This window comes from Salmo salar, chromosome ssa11 (assembly GCF_905237065.1).
Source record: "Salmo salar chromosome ssa11, Ssal_v3.1, whole genome shotgun sequence".
Lineage (NCBI taxonomy): Eukaryota > Metazoa > Chordata > Actinopteri > Salmoniformes > Salmonidae > Salmo > Salmo salar.
Window position 1 is genome coordinate 70678852 of NC_059452.1, and position 20877 is coordinate 70699728.

At 43.9% G+C, this 20877-nt stretch overlaps 1 protein-coding gene across 2 annotated transcripts; it reads left to right on the forward strand.

The window, feature by feature from the left end:
* The first annotated feature begins 2860 nt into the window (after positions 1–2860).
* Positions 2861–20387, forward strand: LOC106563076 (EGF-like repeat and discoidin I-like domain-containing protein 3). 2 transcript variants are annotated; one of them, XM_014128300.2, is made up of 11 exons: positions 2862–3221; positions 3660–3737; positions 3847–3879; positions 4813–4941; positions 12356–12469; positions 16253–16434; positions 16543–16698; positions 16802–16946; positions 18755–18939; positions 19085–19240; positions 19465–20387. In XM_014128300.2, the coding sequence occupies exons 1-11, from the start codon at positions 3158–3160 to the stop codon at positions 19612–19614; spliced, it is 1392 nt and encodes a 463-aa protein (XP_013983775.2). In that variant the 5' UTR covers positions 2862–3157; the 3' UTR covers positions 19615–20387. The 2 variants fall into 2 exon arrangements, with proteins under 2 accessions (XP_013983776.2, XP_013983775.2); XM_014128301.2 differs by lacking the exon at positions 12356–12469 and having other exon boundaries at positions 2861–3221.
* Positions 20388–20877: the final 490 nt, after the last annotated feature.

Here is a 20877-nt window from a genome sequence, read left to right on the forward strand (position 1 = left end):
CATGTAGCAGTGGACAGGGTAAGAGTTGGTGAGTTCAGTGACATCACTGTAACAGAGAATGTATCAGGGTCTTGGCCTGGGCATCCTGTAGTCCTGTCAGCAGACAGAAACTCAGACAGTCTGACCTGGCGAAGACCAGCGGAGGCTGTACGGTGAGGTCCTATGCTCTGCTACAGACCCGGAGGACAAATAGGGAGGACAGGAGGAGTGGGCCTCGCTGCTAACAGACGGGGATGAGTGTGTTGGCTCCCAAACAACCACACACACACATCCTGCAGAGCCAGAGCGTGTGCCGTTTATAGAGAGGGAGACACGAGTGAACCCAGCGAAGAAACAGTCATTCCTCATGCAGGTACAGTACAGCTATGTTGCTAATAACACCGATGGAATCATGCCCCAGTTCCACTTTGTAAGGATCTAGTTCACAGTGGTTCAAAGCCGTAAGACACGTTTCCTTTTTTTTTTTTGCAAATGAAGTTCTTCTTTTAGTGACGCAGGGAGATTTGTACATCTCAATGTACTTGACGTCATTTTGAAATGACGGACTTTTACAGAGGGGGCTATTTTTGACATTGATAACATTTTCCCGACATTTCTTTTCTCTTTACTCTCAACAGCTGATGGGACTCTGGACCATCATACAAATCACTGTAGTTTGATGTTATCTGACGATGGGAGGATAGTGAAACAAGGAGATGAGACGAGTGTCCCTGATAATCCACAGAGATTTAATAAGATTCAGGGGTGTCCTGGCCAAAGATGGCTTCTTCTCTGGATGACACCTCTGGCAAGTGGAGGTGAACAAACTCTGGTTGTAAGAGTGACCAGAGAGTCTGCTCAAAGGAAAGATATCGAAACGTACTCTCCAGAGAAGGTTTACTGGTGTCTAGAATGTTTTTTTCGACTCCTGTCTTTACAACCCCATTACTGGATTTTTCAGCATGCCCTCATACCTCAGAGTATTGGGTGTATGTGGAGGTTGAGGAGAGGTGGGTCTCCTTTTACAAGTCCAGGGCTCTACATCTACACTTTCACTGACTTCTCTGAGAGAGAGAAAGATCTACCCCCTGTTTGAAGTTAACGGAGAAGGCGTTGTGATCCAGGAGCTGAGATAAAGCCCGGGATGGGCACTGGGGGGAAAAAGGCAGAAATTATCTGGCAACTGGAGGGCTACTGGCTTCACATCCTCAAGACATTCCCCTACTGCTGGGCCCTTGGGCAAGGCCCTTAACCCCACAACATGCTTCCCATCCAGTGGAGATGCACTACAGCTTGACCCAGTGCTCGTCTCAACTGAAAGGAATAGAAGACACATTTCTGTTGTTCGCTGTAACATATGGACAATACAGTTATGTTGTAATTATTCTAAAACATAATATTAAGGTAAAATGGACCCAAATTCGTTGGACAGGAAGCTCAGCCTGAGGGTGCTACTTGGTAAACCTGTGTGCTCTCTCCAGCCAATCGCCATCATCAATAAATAAATGAAGTGCTGTATAAAAATTTGAACCAGCGGCAGGACAGTGGAAATCGGTGGTCTAAACCCTTGAAATGTTAACGTTAATTGTACAAGTTTACAACTGTTAATGAGAAAAGAAAACATCTGAATGTAAAGTTTTGGGACTGAAACTGAGTTTCGCTCCAATGTCAGGCCTGTCAGAGGAAACTGTTGCCCAATCCCACATCAGCACAGGGGATGGTTCTCACTCTGCCCAGCAGATGGAGACAAAACCTTAGGAACAGCACACTACTTCAGACCTTGAACATTAGTACATACTAAGACTGATCATCATTGAGGATACACCAGCTTGTGTAACTGCTGTAGTGCGTACAAGGTCAGATCACCTATTTGGCAGGAGAGGGAAAAAGAGTATTCATATGGGGCTAGTTCACTCTAGTAACTCTCTACCTCCTCCCCCTCCCTCCATCTCTCTCCCTCGCCCCCCCCTCTCTGAGTGAAGCGTTGGCACCAATGAACCCATTGATGAACAGTCACCAGCTCCTCCAGCCAAGTCAAACAGCCTCCCGGCCGGGGCTTTAATCGTGGCCTAAAAAGCTAACCTCTTGGCCCACACTCTAACCCGACCCCACCTTGCCGCTACGTCCTCCCCCGCATCCCCAACACTCCGACCCCCTAACCCACCTAATCCCACCACCGCCCCTACCCCCTATCCCCTGCACAGATGCTGCATTCAGAAACAAGTTCTGCTTCCCATAAGCAAAACTCTCACTGGTTTCTCTGTGTCGCGTCCATACACTCAGCGTTCTGGAACAGGAAAACAGTTATCCAGACACTCTCCATCACACACATACGATACAGCTGAACATCTTATCTCCTCCTCATGGGACCATTCTGGCCTCATTGGTATGATGTCATCAAAAAGATGCATGAAGCCAGCTCTGTATTTTCACATAGGCTAGCCTACACTCTTCTAAATGTTTTTGCCATCTATATTAAATGGTTATTTGGCTGTCCCCATAGGAGAACACTTTATATAACCCTTTTTGGTTGCAGGTAGGACCATTTCGGTTCCAGGTAGAACCCTTTTGGAGAGAACTCCACTTTTCATGAGTGCCTCATTATGTGAATTCAAAGGATTCTACCTTGAACCAAAAAGGGTTATCTTAGCCGAATGAAGTCTTTCGGGAACCCTTTTTTTCTAAGAGCATACTGAATATGACCTTTATATCCTGGGAAACGAGTACTACTATTTATTTGGCCTATTTTGTTAACATTGATTATTATAATGAGGTTATACATCAATTTTCATTAATCAGGAGATGATTGTGATGGCTAAGCTACAACTTTAGGTTAGTCAATTATAGCTACTGATTGTGGCGGTCAAGCAGCCGAGGTGAGATACTGCGCAGCATCACTGCGGTGAAGCGAACCAGAGAAGAGGTGGTAGCGCTCAACCTCAGAACCCCTTTGCTTTTGTCTGTCTGTCTATTTATCTGCGCAACGAACTCGCATCTCTGGATAAACTGATTGACAGACAGCTTGTGAGGAGGAGTCGCCTACATCATCAGCATCATCATTGTCATCACAGCGGCCTCTGCAGCGAAGGCGGAGGAGAGGAGACGAGAGAAAGAAGATAAGTTTTCTGCCCCTTTGTTTTGTTTTTTTTTGACCGCGGGGGAAAGCAGTAACTCGGAGATGCTCCCGCTATTGTCCCTCGCGGTGCTGTGCATCATTGCGGCTGTGCCTCGGCAGGTGAACGGTGAGTGCACGGGGATACTGACGAATGTAAACAAACAACAGTGTCGTCATCCCTCTTAAATGAAGGGGTGAATGTTAGTGCGTAGTTTTCTTAAGGAGTGAGGTGCGGCCGCAGATGCCGTTGATACTTTGAGGGAACTCGCGGAGGATATTCTGTAGAATAAATAACTGCGTGTATCTTAATACGCTCGTGTTGTTGTTGTTGTTGTTGTTTTTGATGTGATGTAAGTTAGCCTATCAAAGCCATATCTGAACTTAGTTGTTCAGAGAATTTCAAGTGGAAATTCTGCATGAAGATGAAGATGTGTGTGTGATATGTAAATACAGTGTGTGATGCCTGTCCCCTTGGGGCTCTGTGGCTCTCTCATTGGAGTGTTGCTAAGAAGATCTGACAGCTACTCTCTCTCTCTCTCTCTCTCTCTCTCTCTCTCTCTCTCAGGGGATGAATGTGAACCTGAGTCATGTGAGGGTGATGCAGACTGTTTCACCCCCCAGTCAGAGGAGGCGCTACTCTTATGTAAGTACAGGAGGACTTTGGGATCAATAATTAAAGTAATCGACTGTGTCAGCGGCATGATTAGGGAAAACACTATCACCACAACAAATCGATCTCTTTCTTTCTACAGCCACGCCAGACTGGGAGGAGCCGATCACAGCAGGTAAGAAGCATGCCTGATCTCAAATCGCCTCTAGCCCCTAATCCCCTCAGAGATCTGAAATGATTGGATAGGTGTGATCAGTTCACCCGTTTATATTTGACGACCTGTTAGATCCGATTACATCTTCATGAAGTGCACAGACATCTCTAATCTCTATATTATTGCAACACAGCTACTGACAGTGACCACTGGTTTCTTCATCCAACAGTACAATGACCCACAATCTGTTCTATTGCCTTTGATCTTAATCAAGACACCACTCTCTTCTCTGAGGTCCGTTATAGCTGTGTGTGTGTGTGTGTGTGTGTGTGTGTGTGTGTGTGTGTGTGTGTGTGTGTGTGTGTGTGTGTGTGTGTGTGTGTGTTGTTTTAGATAATCCCTCATTAGTCCATACTAGCTGCTGTAGTAACACCATAATGAGGGCAGGCTTTATTTTGTGATGTGTCTGTCATAGCTAATCACACACACACACACACACACACACACACACACACACACACACACACACACACACACACACACACACACACACACACACACACACACACACATGTTATGTGTCCATGGTTGTATGTGCGTAGCCTGCTAACCTGATGGTGAGCCTCCCATAAGGCTAGCAGGGTAATATTAGCAGGTTTAATATAACTACTCTGACCTATATCCCTGTGCTTATTTTGTGACAGACAGTGAATATAAATAAATATGTTGTATTGTCATGTACACCAGATAGGTGCAGTGAAATGTGTTGTTTTACAGGGTCAGCCATAGTAGTAGTTTGCGCTCCTGGAGCAAATTAGGTTTAAGTGCCTTGCTCAAGGGCACATCGGCAGTTTTTTGCTTTGACCTTTCGGTTACTGGCCCAACACTCTATGTTGTCTTTTATTTGTGCTTAATGTAGAAAACCAATTGATCCCAATAGGTTTTTGTGTCCAGGTCCGTGCCAGCCCAACCCGTGCCACCATGGGGGTGTGTGTGAGACCACTAATGCCCAACGAGGTGATGCCTTCCTGGGGTACCACTGTCATTGCTCCCCTGGCTACTCTGGAGCCCACTGCCAACACAGTAAGACACATACGCAGGCACGCACACACATACACACACACAGGCACACACACACACTAACCCGGGGGGACAGCTTGTCTAACGACTGAGAGGGTCTCAGGCCTCCCAGGCTGGAGGGAGTGGCTTAATCTGTCCATTCTTAATGAGGTCACTCAGTGGGGGTTACGCTGATGAAGTCATACACGCATCCTCACGCTTTCATGGGTATGATGAGTTATGACGGCTTACACGCGGCAAACACGCACGCACGCGCACACACACACACACACAACAATATAGTACCACCCACATGAAAAAATACCGCAGTTTACTATAGAATTCTACAGTACTTATTATAGAATTCTGCAGTAAACTGTCGTGTACTGTAGAATACTATACTGCACACTGTAATACCCCTCAATCATATGTAGTGCTTATTATAGAATGTTGTAGTATACTGAAGAATACTACTGTAAATACTACAGTATTATCCACTTTAGTAAATACTATTGTAATGTCCGCAAAAACACTACAGTCCGGAAAAACACTATTTTTTAAAACTTAATTTGCATATGCCTTGCCCATTCCCCTCCTCCATATCCCAATTTGTGCTACCCATAAGTGAGAAACCTACATGCCAAGTATAAACCATATTGTGTTCCATTCAGGCTATAGAATTGAGCAGAAACTATGAGCTATCTGGTCAAACCCTGGTCTTACCTACCTACCTACCTGTACAGGTTATGGAAAATGTGCTCTTTTAGTAATTATCCAGTAGGTTTTCTCAAGGAGAAAATGCCAAAGATTATAAAACAAAAACACTAAAGTAAATATTTTAGTTATGTCTGAAAAAAACCTGAGTAAATACTACAGTATACTACAGTCTGCAAAAACACTACATTAAATACTAAAGTATACTACAATCCGCAAAAACACTGCATTTATTACTATAGGTGACCGATCGTTTCGATTCGGTCTTGTGTAGCAAAATTTGAAAATGTTTTTTTTACATTAGATAAAAGTAGAGACGCAGACCTAGAAAATGGTATATCATACACTACAATTGAGGAACAATGGGAAAGTAATTCTGCTTTGAAAGTTCATAACCCCACTTTGGAGAAAATGGCCCTTGAATGTTTTGGTACCTACTGGAGAGTTCTTCTTTGTCTACACCGATTCAGCATCATTCACACCCTCTTAGGCCTTAGCCCCACCCATATCTTTTAAGGATTCACATGTGAGGCCATGTGCTAAACAGAGTGAGTATGGTAGTGTACTAAACAACCAAAGATTTCAAGACTAAAGGCTGGTTTATACTATGTCTATCGACATGTCTGTATACAGTTGTCGCAGTGACATCATGAACATTCTATTGTCGTCCGACATCAAACTTGTTGTTGTCGTTATGAACACAAAAATGACAGGCTGCATGACATCAGCAGCCTGGTTGTCATAGTCGTGACACAGGTGGTCCAAAATAGCATAACTGGTGTATTTTAACACCAATAAACTCATCCGTTTAAAAATAAGTTCAGTATATGTCAATTTAGCAAACCAGGCAACTAAAATAAACTTTCTAAACAATGTTTTGGTTTGTTTCTAGCTTGTTAGCTAGCTAGCTAAAGTTAAGGCACTGTATACTACAGTTTTCTTTTGCTGCAGTATTTATACTATAGTTAACTGTAAAGTCTGCGAAACACTACAGTTGAACACTATACTATAGTATACTATCGCTTTTTTATGTGGGCAATACCAACAATAATATCTACTCTGTATGTGTGCACAGTGAGGTCACATACTCTTGTAGTTCTCCAGGGGGTCTTGTATATAAATACTCAACGTTGTTCTTGGTGACAGACGCAACAGACAGTGGAAAATTAGATCAACTGGTAAGATTAGTCCCAAGCGCCAAGTTAGGATCATATAATTGTACATGTGATAAATGTTCCACATTTCGAGGAATTTCCCTCTCAGAATTGATTAAATCACCCACAGAAGCCTTCTGTACTAAATTAAAGCGAGTCATACCCATAGAGATCCTATGAAATTACTAGATATGTCATGAACCCTCAAAGTTCCAGAATGGGATGAAAATGGCAGCCATATTGGTCATGGAGAAATCAAACCAGTCTAATTGGAATGAATGGCAGTAGAGGCAGAATCCTGATTTTACTTATGCAGGAAAATAAAAGTAAGGCATGTGATATATCAGAAATTGTGTAATAGAATTATTGTCAACCTAAAATATTGTCATATCATAATAAATACAGTTTATTTAAGTTTTATACAAATTGTCTGTGTAAATAGCCTCTAAAATATATTTAAATAGACCGTAAATGTCTCAATGTTTGTTTTCTTGGAAAGCTGTGAGTGCAATTATATGATACAATATCAGTACTTGTTGCTTTTACAACTTGTCTAAATCCTATCGTCAACTGATTTTAGACAATGTATGGCTGTGGATTAATTGCATAGTTTGAATGGAATGTTGGCATATTGACAGTTAATTTGAAACATTTATGGAATCATTCCTCTAAAATTGCCTGGCTAGCTAGCAAACAAACATACAGGGCAGACAAATTCTTCAAATATATATTTTTTACACAATATCTTATCACGTCACTGTTGACCAACTTCTTGACCAAAATGGCTGACCTGCAGAGCTTCCAACTCTCACGCATTGGCCGTGAGACACATGCATTAGACTTCTTCTCATGCTCTCTCAACACCTCTTACAGTGCATTCGGAAAGTATTCAGACCCCTTGACTTTTTCCACATTTGTTACGTTACAGCCTTATTCTAAAATTGATCAAATAACAACTTTTCTTCATCAATCTACACTCACAATACCCCATAATGACAAAGCGAAAACAGGTTTTTAGAAATTCTTGCACATTTATTGAACGTAAAAAACAAAAAGACCTTTAAGTCAAGGGGTCTGAATACTTTCTGAATGCACTGTATATCTCACTCAGTGAAAAGTACTCTATTCATTTATGTAATTAGTCCAGTGCTTTAACGCTTAATTGAAATCACCGCATCTGCGCTTGCAATTTAACATCACAAACTGAACCTCTACCATTGTCCTGTTTTACCACAGCGCTGTGAACCGCGGCACATTGAAGCATATGATTGGTTTATTTATGTAAGGGATCGAGGGAATTGGACGCGCATTTTAAAGAAACGTCCCTCAAGATTAGGAGAGTGGAGCTGAGTAGAGACAGAGAACGTTCTCCGCTGAGTTTATCAAACTGTAAAAATAGCAGAAGAATGGAAGTGCTGTTTTATATACAATGTTGTTAAAAAAAATGGTTGCTGTTACTTCCGTCCCTATTGCGGAATACAACCTTTTGACACCATGTACTGAAGTCAATAATCCATACTTGCATTAGTCTTCTCGTTTGGTGATTGGCGTTTAGGCTGTGGCAATGAAAAGGCAGCAAACAGACCTAAAGTATGTTTTAGCAGGGGACTTTGGTAGTGTAACCTGATTTGTAACTCTGGAAATAACAGACTGTGAACCCAAAAGTGTACGTTTGATTGTAGAGGGGCACAATAAATGAACAAATAATACCAAATAATACAATAATAATAATAAAATAAAAACTGTGCTGTCAGCAAGAACATGACTGTTATTCCCCAAACGTATTGTATTATTCCTCTTCTTCCCAATTTTGCCAGTGTAATCACATATTTGAAATCTGATATGCCTACTTGTGTTTTTGAAAATGGATAATATATGAGGCTATATTTTTTTGCAGTCATTCATGGACAGTTTTGAATAAGTCATACAAATAAAAATTGGATATTGAATGCTCCAGGCCTCAAATATAATTGTTGACATTTTAGTATTGTGCACGTGCTAGGCTAAGATAGTAGGGGGATTCACAATTTATAAACGCATTATATTCTGTCTATGTAGAGTCAGATGATTGCAAGGGTCTTCAACTAGTAGGCATAAACCACCTGAATATTGAGATATCCATTCGATTTTTCCTGAAGGTTTTGAGAAATGAATTGTTATAATTAGAACATTTTCAAACACCCAGCACTTGGGAAACATAGATCAGGGGAGGCCAACCCTTCTGGAGCTCAAGCGCAATTTTCTTCCAGCACTATTTTAAAGAGTTCACCCAAATTACAAAATGTTTATGTCCTTACCTTGAAAACAATCTATGGACAAGGAGACTACAATCGATGATTTGGTTACCCAGTGCCATCAACCTAAACTGGGACATGCTTTACACCCCAGCTGTCCTACAATCTAAGCTAGATGCCCTCAATCTCACACAAATTATCAATGAACCTACAGTACCAGGTACATCCCAAATCCGTAAACACCCTCATAGATATCATCCTGATCAACCTGCCCTCTAAATACACCTCTGCTGTCTTCAACCAGGATCTCAGCGATCACTGCCTCATTGCCTGCGCCTGTTATGGGTCTGCGGTCAAACGACCACCCCTCATCACTGTCAAACGCTCCCTAAAACACTTCAGCGAGCAGGCCTTTCTAATCGACCTGGCCCAGGTATCCTGGAAGGATATTGGCCTCATTCCGTCAGTAGAGTATGCCTGGTTATTCTTTAAAAGTGCTTTCTTCACCATCTTAAATAAGCATGCCCCATTCATAGCATTGAATAGCCCCTGCGATATGCAACTTTTCAGGGAAGTTGGGAACCAATACACAGGCAGTTAGGAAAGCAAAGGCTAGCCTTTTCAAACAGAAATTTGCATCCTGTAGCACAAACTCCCAAAAGTTCTAGGACACTGTAAAGTCCATGGAGAATAAGAGCACCTCCTCCCAGCTGCCCACTGCACTGAGGCTAGGAAACACTGTCACCACTGATAAATCCACTATAATTGAGAATTTCAATAAGCATTTTTCTACGGCTGGCCATGCTTTCCACCTGGCTACCCCTACCCTGGTCAAGCCTCCCCCATTTCTCCTTCACCCAAATCCAGATAGCTGATGCTCTGAAAGAGTTGCGAAATCTGGACCCCTACAAATCAGCTGGGCTAGACAATCTGGAACCTCTCTTTCTAAAATTATCCGCCACAATTGTTGCAACCCCTATTACTAGCCTGTTCAACCTCTCTTTTGTATCGTCTGAGATCCTCAAAGATTGGAAAGCTGCCACGGTCATCCCCCTCTTCAAAGGGGGTGACACTCTAGACCCAAACTGTTACAGACCGATATTTATCCTACCCTGCCTTTCTAAGGTCTTCGAAAGCCAAGTTAACAAACAGATCACCGGCCATTTCGAATCCCACCGCACCTTCTCCGCTATGCAATCTGGTTTCCGAGCTGGTCAGGGGTGCACCTCAGCCACACTCAAGGTCCTAAACGATATTATAAAAAAGACAATACTGTGCAGCTGTATTAATCGACCTGGCCAAGGCTTTTGACTCTGTCAATCACCACATTCTTATTGGCAGACTCAACAGCCTTCGTTTCTCAAACGACTGCCTCGCCTGGTTCACCAACTACTTCTCAGACAGAGTTCAGTGTGTCAAATCGGATGGCCTGTTGTCCGGACATTGGCAGTCTCTATGCGGGTGCCACAGGGTTCAATTCTCGGGTCAACTCTTTTCTCTGTATACATCAATGATGTCGCTCTTGCTGCTGGTGATTCTCTGATCCACCTTTATGCAGATGACACCATTCTGTATACTTCTGGCCCTTCTTTGGACACTGTGTTAACTAACCTCCAGACAAGCTTCAATGCCATACAACTCTCTTGCCATACAACTCTCTCAGGCCTCCAACTGCTCTTAAATACAAGTAAAACTAAATGCATGCTCTTCAACCAATCGCTGCCCGCACCTCCCCACACTTATAATATGTGGACAACTACAAATTCCTAGGTGTCTGGTTAGACTATAAACTCTCCTTCCAGACTCACATTAAGCATCTCCAATCCAAAATTACATCTAGAATCGGCTTCCTATTTCGCAACAAAGTATCCTTCACTCATGCTGTCAAACATACCCTCGTAAAACTGACTATTCTACCGATCCTTGACTTCGGCGACGTTATTTACAAAATAGCCTCCAACACTCTACTCAGCAAATTGGATGCAGTCTATCACAGTGCCATCCATTTTGTCACCAAAGCCCCATATACTACCCACCACTGCAACCTGTATGCTCTCGTTGGCTGGCCCTCGCTTCATATTCGTCGCCAAACCCACTGGCTCCAGGTCATCTATAAGTCTTTGCTAGGTAAAGCCCCGCCTTATCTCAGCTCACTGGTCACCATAGCAGCACCCACACATAGCATGCGCTCCAGCAGGTATATTTCACTGGTCATCCCCAAAGCCAATTCCTCCTTTGGCCGCCTTTCCTTCCAGTTCTCTGCTGCCAATGACTGGAACGAAATGCAAAAATCACTAAAACTAGAGACTCATATCTCCCTCTCTAACTTTAAGCATCAGCTGTCAGAGCAGCTCACAGATCATTGCACCTGTACACAGCCCATCTGTAAATAGCCCATCCAACTACCTCATCCCCATATTGTTTTTTTATTTTCTCCTTTGTACCCCAGTATCTCTACTTGCACATTCATCTTCTGCACATCTATCACTTCAGTGTTTAATTATTAAATTGTAATTACTTCGCCACTACGGCCTATTTATTGCCTAACCTCCCTAATCTTACCTCATTTGCACACACTGTATATAGATTTTTTCTATTGTATTATTGACTGTACGTTTGTTTATTCCATGTGTTGTTGTTTGTGTCGCACTGCTTTGCTTTATCTTGGCCAGGTCGCAGTTGTAAATGAGAACTTGTTCTCAACTGGCCTACCTGGTTAAATAAAGGTAAAATAAAATGAAATAAAAAAAAACATTAATATTACTATTTCCTGTGCAGAGTCTTGGTGTAGTGGTAACACTCCCCGACATGTGTTGCATCCAACTTTCACCTGAGAACAGGGATCAATCCCTGCTTCCAACCTTCCCACTGTTTCACCCATTTGCCTGTCTCCCCATCTCATTGTATTACTGTCTGAATAAAGTGTCAAACCGCCTGAAAAATATTAGCATACTTTAATTTCATCCACCCAAAATCTCAAAGTAACAAAGTCATTTTGAGTGTTCATTTAATTTTCGAAGCATCCGGAATACACCTGGCCTGTGGTAAAAAAATTGTTGTTCCACCTTGGTTATAGGCCTAACTAAAGCCATGTCAAAATACATAGAAATAAGGAAATTAGATTTAAAACAGTAAAGTTTTACGACCCCCCATCTAGGGGGTGTGGCAGGGGGAAATGATTTTATCATAGCAAATCTCACTCCAAGCCGTCTTTAAAAGTTGGCAGTCCTGTTCCTGTAAGAAACATTCCCATTTTTACATTAAATATCTGTATGCAACCTGATTGTCCCATAAATGTATGAAACCGTTTTTCCCTGGTCTGTGTTTGTGTTCCAGATGTGAATGAGTGTGAGAGTGGACCGTGCAGGAACGGAGGTGTGTGTACAGACCGGGAGGCCAACTACACGTGTGTGTGTCCTGGAGAATACACAGGCAGGAACTGCCAGCACAGTGAGTGTGGACTTGTGTAACTGTTTATTTGCGAGTCATCAGAGGACAAATATTTTAAGAGGTCTTGATGTCCAATGCTTACATGAACACACAATTGAATTAGGTAGGCATTGGTGTCATATGCTCTCTTGCGGTTTTCCCTTTTAGTGCGCTTCTGTGTGTGTGTGTGTGTGTGTGTGTGTGTGTGTGTGTGTGTGTGTGTGTGTGTGTGTGTGTGTGTGTGTGTGTGTGTGTGTGTGTGTGTGTGTGTGTGTGTTACCTATTTATTTAAGCAATTTAAGCCCTCTGTGCTGTCCTGGTGTAGCATCATTAAAAATCAAATCTTATTGGTCACATACACGTGTTAGGGCAGATGTTACTGCGGGTGTAGCGAAATGCTTGTGTTTCTAGTTCCAACAGTGCAGTAATATCTAACAATACACACAATCTAAAGTAAAGGAATGGAATTAAGAATATATAAATATTTTGATGAGCAATTTCAGAGCGGCATAGACTAAGATACGAGATGAGTAATGAAAAATATGTAAACATTATTAAAGTGGCTAGTGTTCCATTATTAAAGTGGGCAGTGATTTCAACTCTATGTATATAGGGCAGCAGCCTCGAATGTGCTAGTGATGGCTATTTAACAGTGATGGCCTTGAGATAAAAGCTGTTTTTCAGTCTCTCGGTCCCGGCTTTGATGCACCTGTACTGACCTCGCCTTCTGGATGATAGCGGGGTGAACAGGCAGTGGCTCGGGTGGTTGTTGTCCTTGATGATCTTTTTGGCCTTCCTGTGACATCTAGTGCTGTAGGTGTCCTGGAGGGCAGGTAGCTTGCCCCCGGTGATGTGTTGGGCAGACTCTGGAGAGCCCTGCCATTGCGGGCGGTGCAGTTGCCGTACCAGGTGGTGATACAGCCCGACAGGATGCTCTTATTTGTGCATCTGTAAAAGTTGGTGAGGGGTTTAGGTGCCAAGCCAAATTTCGAGGCACTGTTGCGCCTTCTTCACCGCACTGTCTGTGTGGGTGGACCATTTCAGTTTGTCAGTGATGTATACGCTGAGGAACTTGAAGTTTTCCATCTTCCCCCTTGCTGTCCCATTGATGTGGATAGGGGGGTGCTCCCTCTGCTGTTTCCTGAAGTCCACGATTAGCTCCTTAGTTTTGTTGTTGTTGGGTGAGAGGTTATTTTCCTGGCACCACACTCCCAGGGCCCTCACCTCTTCCCTGTAGGCTGTCTCATCATTGTTGGTAATCAAGCCTACTACTGTTGTGTTGTCTGCAAACTTGATGATTGAGTTGGAGGCGTGCGTGGCCACGCAGTCATGGCTGAACAGGGAGTACAAGAGGGGGCTGAGCACGCATCCTTGTGGGGCCCCAGTGTTGAGGATCAGTGAAGTGGAGGTGTTGTTTCCTACCTTCACGACCTGGGTGCGGCCCATCAGGAAGTCCAGGACCCAGTTGCACAGGGCGGGGTTCAGACCCAGGGCCTCAAGCTTAATGATGAGCTTGGAGGGTACTATGGTGTTGAATGCTGAGCTATAGTCAATGGACAGCATTCTTACATAGGTATTCCTCTTGTCCAGATGGGATAGGGCAGTGTGCAGTGCGATGGCGATTGCATCTTCTGTGGATCTATTGGGGCGATAAGCAAATTGAAGTGGGTCTAGGGTGTCAGGTAAGGTAGAGGTGATATGATCCTGGACTAGTCTCTCAAAGCACTTCATGATGAATGAAGTGAGTGCTACGGGGCCATAATCATTATGTTCAGTTACCTTTGCTTTCTTGGGTACAGGAACAATGGTGGACATCTTCATGTATGTGGGGACAACAGACTGGAATAGGGAGAGATTGAATATGTCTGTAAACACTCCAGCCAGCTGGTCTGCGAATGCTCTGAGGACGCGGCTGGGCCGGCAGCCTTGCGAGGGATAACACGCTTAAATGTCTTACTCACGTCGGCCAGGTAGAAGGAGAGCCCACAGTCCTTGGTAGCGGGCTCCATCAGTGGCACTGTGTTATCCTCAAAGCGGGCGAAGAAGGTGTTTAGCTTGTCCGGAAGCAAGATGCCGGTGTCCACGACGTGGCTTGTTTTCCCTTTGTAGTCCATGATTGTCTGTAGACCCTGCCACATATGTCTCGTGTTTGAGCCGTTGAATTGCGACTCCACTTTGTCTCTATACTGAGGTTTTGCCTCTTTGATTGCCTTACGGAGGGAATAACTACACTGTTTGTATTCGGCCAAATTCCCTTGCCACCTTGCCATAGTTAAATGCGAGGGTTGGCATTTTCAGTTTTGCGTGAATGCTGCCATCTATCCATGGTTTCCCGTTAGGGTAGGTTTTAATAGTCACAGTGGGTACAATATCTCCTATACACTTCCTATACACACAGTATCAGTGTATTTGTCTATGTTGTTCTCGGAGGCTACCTGGAACATATCCCAGTCCGCATGATCAAAACAATCTTGAAGCGTGGATTCCAATTGGTCAGACCAGCGTTGAATAGTCCTTAGCACGGGTATTTCCTGTTTGAGTTTTTGCCTATAGGAAGGGAGGAGCAAAATGGAGTTGTGATCAAATTTGCCAAATGGAGGGCTGGGGAGGGCCTTGTAGGCATCCCGGAAGTTGGAGTAGCAGTGGTCGAGTATTTTAGCAGCACGAGTACTATAGTCAACGTGTTGATAGAACTTCTGTAACTTTTTCCTTAAATTTGCTTTGTTAAAATCCCCAGCTACAATAAATGCGGCCTCAGGATATGTGGTTTCCAGTTTTCATAAAGTCCGGTGCAGTTCTTTCAGGGCTGTCGTGGTATCGGCTTGAGGGGAATATACACGGCTGTGACTATAACCGAAGAATATTCTCTTGGGAGGTAATACGGTCGGCATTCGATTATGAGGTATTCTAGGTCAGGTGAACAAAAGGACATAGTTAATCATTAGTGATGTTGTTGCGTCGTGGTACCAGAGTCTCTCTGTTCTCAATCAGAGCCAGCCTGAGGAGTCTGTTTTGGGGGTGGAGAATGCCAGATACGGCCCCCCTCGTCCCCCAGCCTACACAGGGACCACAGACACACACTCACAGACCTACGCCCTTCTCCCCTACCTCACACACTCCTCCAGAACCAGTTCTTTCCACACATACTCACAAAGGAGCTGTGAGGAAAGAGAGGAGAGTTGCGAGGATGAGGATGTTTTTGTATGGCATTTTGAATCTGAAGTCTCAGCCAGTGAGAGGGAGGACTGATAAGTGGAAGTAATGAGGCAGAAAGAAGAGAAGAAAAAAAATGAAAAGAAAAGGATGAACTGGCTAGCAGAATAAAAAAAATGAAAAAATGGACTGACACACAGACGCAATGACTCAGTTTTACCAGGAGAGAGGTTGAGAGACTGCATGTCAGAGACTGAAATCAATGATGAAACTGAGCTGGAACATGAGATTCATCTGGGCCAACATGGGACAATCCAGAGCAGAGCTGAGGCTGTCCCTCAGAGGAGAAACAAGGAACACTGTGTCTTCGGTACCTGCTGATGTTTGAGGAAGGAAGGAAGGAAGGAAGGAAGGAAGGAAGGAAGGAAGGAAGGAAGGAAGGAAGGAAGGAAGGAAGGAAGGAAGGAAGGAAGGAAGGAAGGAAGGAAGGAAGGAAGGAAGGAAGGAAGGAAGGAAGGACATTTACTGTGGCTTTGGCTTGTGATGGATGTACTAATTGTACTAATCATTATCTCTCTCTCTCTCTCTGTCTCTCCTCTTTCTTCCTTGTGTGTCTGTGTACCTGCTGTCCCTCTACTCTGTACTCTGTAGTGTGTTCAGGTCCTCTGGGCATGGAGGGTGGTATCATCACCAAGGGGCAGCTGTCCTCCTCCTCTGCTCAGCGGGGCATGTTTGGTCTGCAGCACTGGAGCCCTGACCTGGCCCGGCTCCACCGCAGGGGCATGGTTAATGCCTGGAGCCCTGCAGTCAGCGACCGCTGGCCCTGGATACAGGTAGCACACGCTCACACACACCAGCTGACTGCTAGATAGATGTCGCCAGTGTTTACTCCACCATGGCCAAACTCTAGTTGTTTCTGACCCCCTTATGTCTGTGTCCAGGTGAACCTGCGGCAGCAGATGCGTGTGACGGGGCTGATTACCCAGGGTGCTCGGCGGCTGGGCAGCTCAGAGTATGTGAAGTCCTATAAGATCGCCCACAGCGACGACGCTAGGACCTGGAGCATGGTGAAAACCAGAGGAGACACACAGGACATGGTGATGTGTGTGTGTGTGTGTGTGTGTGTGTGTGTGTGTGAGAGAGAGAGAGAGAAAATCAACCTGATGTTTTTGACTGTTAAAACCTGATGTTTTTCTCTAGATATTCCACGGTAACTCAGACAGCAGTTCTCTCATGGCCAACGCCTTCTCTTCACCAATTGAAGCGCAGTACATACGGGTTTACCCTCAAGTCTGCAGGGGCCGTTGTATGCTGCGCATGGAGCTGATGGGCTGCGAGCTCACAGGTCAGTGACGTCATCATCTGCAGACATAATGCTTTATAAACTTTATTTGGCACCCTGCTCATAATGCCTTCATTACAATGTTATAAAGCTTCATGATGCATGTCAAATGTGTCAAAAGCAGTCATACATGGTTATAAAATAAATATTTCATGACAATGTTTTGACATACAGTATCAGTCAAAGGTTTGGACACACCTACTCATTCTAGGGTATTTCTTAATTTGACTATTTTCTACATTGTAGAATACTATGAAATAACAAATATGGAAGGAATCATGTAGTAACCAAAAGTGTTAAACAAATCAAATTATATTTTACATTTTAGCTTCATCAAAGTAGCCACCCTTTTCCTTGATGACAGCTTTGCACACTCTTGGCATTCTCTCAACCAGCTTCATGAAGAATGCTTTTCCAACAATCTTGAAGGAGTTCCCACATATGCTGAGCACTTGTTGGCTGCTTTTCCTTTACTCTGCAGTCCAACTCATTTCAAACCATCTCAATTGGGTTGAGGTTGGGTGATTGTGGAGGCCAGGTCCTATGATGCCGCACTCCATCACTCTCCTTCTTGGTCAAATAGCCCTTACACAGCCTGGAGGTGTGTTGGGTCATTGTCCTGTTGAAAAACAAATTATAGTCCCACTAAGCGCAAGCCAGACTGGATGGCGTATCGCTGCAGAATGCTGTGGTAGCCATGCTGGTTAAGTATGCTTTGAATTCTAAATAAATCACGGACAGTGTCACCAGTAAGGCACTCCCACACCATCACACCTCCTCCATGCTTCACGGTGGGAACCACACATGCAGAGATCATCCGTTCACCTACTTTGTGTGGAATCAAAAATCAAAAATTTGGACTCATCAGGCCAAAGGACAGATTTCCACCGGTCTAATGCCCATTGCTCGTGTTTCTTGGCCCAAGCAAGTTTCTTATTATTATTTGTGTCCTTTAGTAGTGGTTTCCTTGCAGCAATTCGACCATGAATGCCTGATTCAAGCAGTTTCCTCAGAATAGTTGATGTTGATGTGTATGTTACTTGAAGTCTGTGAAGCCTTTATTTGAGCTGCAATTTCTGAGGCTGGTAACTCTGGGTCTTCCTTTGCTGTGACGGTCCTCATGAGAGCCAGTTTCATCATAGCGCTTGATGGTTTTTGAGACTGCACTTGAAGAAACTTTAAAAGTTATTGAAATGTTCCAGATTGACTGACCTTCATGTCTTAAAGTAATGATGGACTGTTGTTTCTCTTTGCTTATCTGATCTGTTCTTGCCATAATATGGACTTGGTCTATCTTCTGTATACCACCCCTACCTTGTCACAACACTGATTGGCTCAAACGCATTAATTCCACAAATTAACTTTTAACAAGCCACACCATAATTGAAATGCATTCCAGGTGACTACCTCATGAAGCTGGTTGAGAGAATGCCAAATGTGTGCAAAGCTGTCATCAAGGCAAAGGGTGGCTACGTCTCAAATATAAAATATAATTTGATTTGTTTAACACTTCTTTGGTTACCACATGATTCCATATGTGTTATTTCATAGTTTTGATGTCTTTACTATTATTCTACAATGTAGAAAATAGTAAAAATAAAGAAAAACCCTTGAATGAGTAGGTGTGTCCAAACTTTTGACTGGTACTGTATATTTTCAAAAGCTTTGTTATTGAGATTACCTGACACAACCATTATGATGCTGTCAGTAAAGTCATTATACACTTACTGTACCATAGGCAAATATTTTTGTACCTAGTCTACTTCCTGTATATTAGGGATTTTTCTGTGTTTCTGTTTCTGGTCTCCCAGGTTGTTCAGAGCCTCTGGGTCTAAAGGGGCGTGAGGTGCAGGACTCCCAGCTGACCTCGTCCTCTGTGTACCGGACCCTGGGCATGGGTCTGCTGGCCTGGACCCCGAACAGAGCCAGACTGGACAACCAGGCCAAGGTCAACGCATGGACCGCAGCCACCAATGACCAAAACCAGTGGATACAGGTATGGAGGGGGAGAGGGAGGAGGAGGAGTAGGAGAAAGACAAAAATAGAGTGGAGTATGCATTTTAATTCATGGATAATTAAATAATTCTCTCTCTCACACTCTCCCTCTCTCTCTCTCTACTTCCTCTCTCTCCCTCTCTCAGGTAGACCTGTTGGTTCCTACTAAGGTAACAGGTGTAGTGACTCAGGGAGCTAAGGACTTTGGCCGTGCCCAGTTTGTGCGCTCCTACAAACTAGCCTACAGCAACGATGGACTGAGGTGGATGACATACCAGGACGAAACACAACACAAGGACAAGGTTTACACACGATCATATTGATTGACTGTTTGATTGATTTGTTGATTGATTGAGACACAGAAAAGACATGACATACATGACAGAGGGACAGAAAGAAAGAGAAGGAGACAGAGCGTGAGGGATGGTGATGGTTCAGTTATTGGTGTTCCAGTATGTCTGGTTGTATCTGTGGTTGTCTTGTTGGCAGTGTGTCTGACTGTATCCGTGGTTGTCTTGGGTGACAGGTGTTCCAGGGGAACATTGAAAATGACACCCACAGGAAGAACTCCATCCAGCCGCCCATATATGGTCGTTTCCTCCGCCTCATCCCCTGGTCCTGGTACGGACGCATCACACTGAGGATGGAGCTACTGGGCTGCACAGAGGACGACTGACCATCTCTCTCTCCCTCCCTCTCTTCTCCCTCCGTCTCTTTCTCTCTCACCTAGCTCTCTCTTTCCCCTCTCTCGCTCTTTCCCTGTCCTTGCTTCTGTCTCTCTCCCCTTTCTCCATCTCCCATCTCTCTCGCTCTTCTCCCTCCTTCCATCTCGCTCTCTCACTTAACCTCTTCTCCACCCACCCCACCCCCCACCCTTCCCCCCTCTTTCTCTCTTGCTGGAAGTAGCAGTGTGGACAGTGGTCACAAGAGACACCGGGAAAGAAAATGGGACGTAAAGGTCACAATAGGTGACTGATTTGACTGGTTTACCGTGTGTTATTTAGTTCTTGGATTATTATAAGGTACTTCTGCTCTTCAATGTTTTTTGCTATATCGTACTCCTGTGTGATAGCATTTCTAACAGTAGTGTAGTGCCAAAACAATACAGGGTTAACTTCTCCGTGACCAACCTTTGACTGTTCCCTCCCACAGTTTCTGACGGCGAAACAGCCCTCTCAAAGCACAAAGTTCCCCTAAATAACGATAACATTTCAAAGGCGTTTTTACAGACGTTGTAAAAGAAAAGTTACAACATTATTCACGCCACATTGTGAGGAAAAGATATTTTAATGCTGTTGAACCGCTAGAAAATGTCATCCACTGAACAATAACCTCTGATATGGTATTCGTTGATACTGGTTGAATACAATATTGATGGTAGTAACATAATTCTTTACCTGATATGAAGCAACAAGCCTCTTTCTGTGTAGTAAAACGAGTGACATAATACTTGTGTTTCTCTCTGTGTCTGTTTGGGTATCAAATCAAAAGGTATTGCAATCAAGTATCGGAATGGTCTAAAGCCCTTTGCTCACCTTGCTAAGGACAGGAGAGTTTGATGCAGCTATCTAAATGTATCTAACCCTGACCATAACCCTAAGCCTAACCTTAACCATAGCTTCATGCCCACATCCTGGTTCAACCCTAACCCTAGCCTCAACCACAACCCTAACCCTAACCGTAGGGCAAGCTTATTAGCAGCAATAAAAGTTAATTGCCAAAATAGGGCTTAAATGTCAATACAGTGGCAACAAATGACATGGAAAGGGGAAGGCAATTCACTCGAGCAGGGGCAGTCTGGGACCAGAAATCGTCTCTGGCATTTCTAACATACCAGCTCATTTATTTCCTTGAGGGCCTCACAACGGCCATTTTTTTCCCTTGAGGCCCCCACACGGCCTATTTTCCCATTAGCACCCACTATTAGCCAGATAATGAG

What these genes read in the sequence shown, in the direction of transcription:
- LOC106563076 (XM_014128300.2), top strand. Translation starts at nt 3,158, where the DNA reads ATGCTCCCGCTATTGTCCCTCGCGGTGCTGTGCATCATTGCGGCTGTG. An exon ending in AGGCAGGAACTGCCAGCACA is followed by an intron (nt 12,470 to 16,252) that starts GTGAGTGTGGAC and finishes TGTACTCTGTAG; the next exon opens with TGTGTTCAGGTCCTCTGGGC. An exon ending in ACCAAAACCAGTGGATACAG is followed by an intron (nt 18,940 to 19,084) that starts GTATGGAGGGGG and finishes TCCCTCTCTCAG; the next exon opens with GTAGACCTGTTGGTTCCTAC.